Here is a 3,410-nt window from a genome sequence, read left to right as displayed (position 1 = left end):
AACATCTTTCTCCAGGAGACTTAACCAGTCAATTCACCTTCCGCAATCTAGGATAGCTCCAGCTAACCTTCACAAGAATGCCATCATCTATGACTCCAGCTAAAACACCCAACCCACAAGATTACTTCATTACAGAACGCTTGTCATCCGAGTCCTCTCCGCTACTTAGTCCATATCGCTCATCAGAACCTTTTACCTTGAAGTCCGAATATGCCCTAGGCAGAGAAAAAGGACTTCTACCTCTGCGCCAGTCCCTACTTATTTATTTATTTAAATTTATATAGCGCGCAAGTAACCCATGGGCATTGAGGCGCTGTTACTTGCAAGAGCTTAGTTACAGGCAAAGAGGCATTCAGCAGTACATTATGTATTCAACAGGCATAGAGCTGCTATTTTGGTTGGTACAGTTGGTCATTAAAAACAGTTTATGCACTGGAACATAAGAGATGTATTCAACTGGTGCGAGGAATCTTATGTGAATAAGATGGTTTTTATGGATTTGCGGAAGGTGCAAAGGGAGGCCTCACCTCGGATTATAGGAGGTAGGGCGTTCCAGTGAGTGGGTGCGAGATATGGGAAGCTGGAACCGCCAGCTCTGGCTTTTTTTACTAATGGCACAGAAAGCATGTTAGTATATGGTGATCTGGTTGGCCTCGTAGAAGAGACGGGGTGGATCCTTTCGGAGAGGTAGTCGGGGGCAGTAAGGTGAAAGCACTTGTGAGTCAGTGTCAGCGTTTTGAAGATGATCCTTTCTTTTATTGGGAGCCAGTGTGCTCGTTTTCTGGCTTCCGAGATGTGTTCTCTTTTGGCAATGCCTTGGGCTGCCCGGAGAGCGCTATTCTGCATGATTTGTAACCTCTCTAGGTTTTTGTTGGATGTACCTAGGAAGAGTACATTACAATAGTCAAGCCTAGATCCAGTGATGGCTCTGGCTATGTTAGTGCAGTTCTCTTTGGAGAGAAAGGGCCTGACTGCGTTGATTAGTTTGGCATGATATGCAGCTGCAGAGGCTTTTTATGCTATATGAGCAACAGTCACAAAACTGTCAACCTTTAAAAGAAAACGTTTTTATGGGGGACTAAGCACTCTAAGACTGTTAAGACTGATCTAAAAGGGGAATTGAAAACATGCAACACATGGTGTAATCCTATCAATGGAGGTGACCTAGCAGCGACTTAAATGGAAAACCAATAACAATGCAGTACCTACTGTGAAACAGTACAGGTTTCCTATATGGAAGGGCTCTTGGACTGGAAATAATGCAGTCCCAGTGCGATTTATGTTGCTGAAGGAGGTGCACATTTAATGAACAGGTTAAAATTGTGCAAGTAGTAGAAGGAACCAGCTAAAAAACAACTGGAATTCTTTCAGATATAGCAGCAAATTTGAAGTTGCAGGTAAAGAGGCACACATTGAAAATAGAACAGAATTATGTTACAAAAGGCCTTGTCCACATTCCAATCACCATGCAGCAATCGCAACGAATCATATGCAATTATCTTTGTGTGTAGTTTCCATTTAATTCTTCTGGCCAGTATTTGTCTTCCATAAACTCCTCATTATCAGAGGTTTCCACTGCAGCTTGGCAAGGGAAATTGCCCATGATGTCCTGCTCCCACTGGTCTTCAATAAGTCGGTACAGCTCCATTGCAGCAAAAGCATCTTCCACTGATGAATGCCCCTCTTTGCCAACCTGAATTCTTTTGTGAAGGAGTTGCAATGCTAGAGTTTTCAGGGAAACAGTAGCTTTCACAGGAAGTCCGGCTTTCCGGTTCAGCAGTGGCATTTTACTTGTGTCCCTCGTCTGTATACTGGGATGGAAGTACTTCAGAACTTGAAAATCATGATGGAGAGCGTGTCCGATCACAAGCTTGTCTTTCAATATTGCTGTTATCTCTTTTCGGGCAATAATGAAAGGAATGGCTTCTTTCATATCCTGCTGTGTAATGCCACTCCAGCGGGTTCGGTAATCAAATATTGGCATCTCTGGCATAATATATTTGTCATATATAACATCACCTGCATAGTTCACCACACTGCTATGACACTACTAGACAATACTTTGATAATGCTTGACAATACTAGACTATACTCCACAATACTCAATACCCTCCCTCACACTCACCATTGCTGTCAGTCTGGACCAATACTTATGTTCTGTGCTGCGCTGACACTGCTCGGCTGCCGAATGCCCGTCAAGGCGCTCGGTTCCCTGTCCTGGACTGCCTGGACAACTCGCTGATCTCAGGCGGGATGATTTCCAAATGGCTCCCGATGACCTTTAAACAGGCACGCATATTTCGTTTCTCTCGAAATATGCGAGGGTCCCACAGCCTCTCAGGTTCAACAGCAAAGGGGTCGGCTTAGTGCCGGGCTGGCGCAGGCAACCATCATCTGACTACCAACATGTTGTGATAAACTCACAGGTAGGTTTGGGGGCTAGTAGGAGTTCACAGACTAACGACTCATAGAAGGCCCAACACCGGGAGGATAACTCAGGGGCAACACGGTCACCTTGGAAGCAAGACGACGCAAAGCAGAACAGGTTTGATCCTTGGGTCGCACTTAGAAAGCTCTGGGTATGAAGCACGTTATAAATAAACAATTACAATTACAAATACAATTACCTTCCCCCAAAAGGAACGCAGGTCCAGTCAGACAGCAAGTTCAAACTGTGGTTTTCTACAGCGAAAACCAACAAGGATCAGTACAAGGATAGAAGAAAATCCTGGGACATATCAGCGCTTTCAGGCTCGCAGGCTAGTTTTGTGGTCACATTACGTCATAATGATGTCACAACCTGGGCCCCTCTCCAGAAAACCTAACGCATGACTGGATTGTGTGCCGAGTAACAGTCTACCTATATCAGACCCTATACATGTTAGTTTACTGGCTCTACCATATCAGGTGTCAGGCATGGCCCATCCCACTATTGCTATTACTAAACAATGTTGCAGTGAGAGGGTCTTACCATTGGTTCTTGCCCGTTGCTACCCATCACTGGGATGCTGAACTGTGGTTGGCTAGAGCTGACGTCCCCGGGCCTGGGATCCAAAATGATACTCACCTCAAGCTGTACCTTCTCAAGGTAATAAGTATAACTATGTGTCTGCATTGTAGAGTGTGTGTACCGCCATAGTCTATGAGAGGGCCTGTTCACATCGTGCAACACTTGTCTTCTCATTGTAGCAACTTTGTTGCAGGTTTTGGGCTTCTGGAGCTCTGAATTACAATGAGTTATGAGGAATTGTTCGCCTTTATTGCAGCTGGTGTTACTGCCGTTCAGGGAATGGAATATCACTCGTATCTGGTGGCATTGGCAGCGGGCCTTGTTTCACACGTTAGCTCTTCTGTTCAGCCTGATTTCAACTTAGCTCCACTCCTACCGAGGGTCTGTGGCCTGAGGTCAT

The 3,410-nt window shown here is 45.2% G+C and overlaps 1 protein-coding gene across 1 annotated transcript; it reads right to left on the bottom strand.

The window, feature by feature from the left end:
• Window positions 1-1,053: 1,053 nt before the first annotated feature.
• On the bottom strand, window positions 1,054-3,115 carry LOC138520461 (apoptosis-enhancing nuclease-like). Its single transcript, XM_069632838.1, has 2 exons — window positions 2,972-3,115; window positions 1,054-2,047 (listed from the first exon to the last, which is right to left on the bottom strand). Exons 1-2 carry the CDS (start codon window positions 3,113-3,115, stop codon window positions 1,496-1,498), a joined length of 696 nt encoding a protein of 231 aa, XP_069488939.1. The 3' UTR covers window positions 1,054-1,495.
• Window positions 3,116-3,410: the final 295 nt, after the last annotated feature.

This window comes from Ambystoma mexicanum, chromosome 13 (genome assembly GCF_040938575.1).
Source record: "Ambystoma mexicanum isolate Mex_15411 chromosome 13, UKY_AmexF1_1, whole genome shotgun sequence".
Taxonomy (NCBI): domain Eukaryota; kingdom Metazoa; phylum Chordata; class Amphibia; order Caudata; family Ambystomatidae; genus Ambystoma; species Ambystoma mexicanum.
Note: the sequence above shows the minus strand (reverse complement) of the source record. Positions and strands in the feature narration are given on the sequence as shown.

Coding starts and splice junctions, on each gene's coding strand:
- LOC138520461 (XM_069632838.1), bottom strand. CDS start 3,115: ATGCAGACACATAGTTATACTTATTACCTTGAGAAGGTACAGCTTGAG. Junction 2,048..2,971: donor GCAACGGGCAAGAACCAATG/GTAAGACCCTCT, acceptor ATTGTCTAGTAG/TGTCATAGCAGTGTGGTGAA.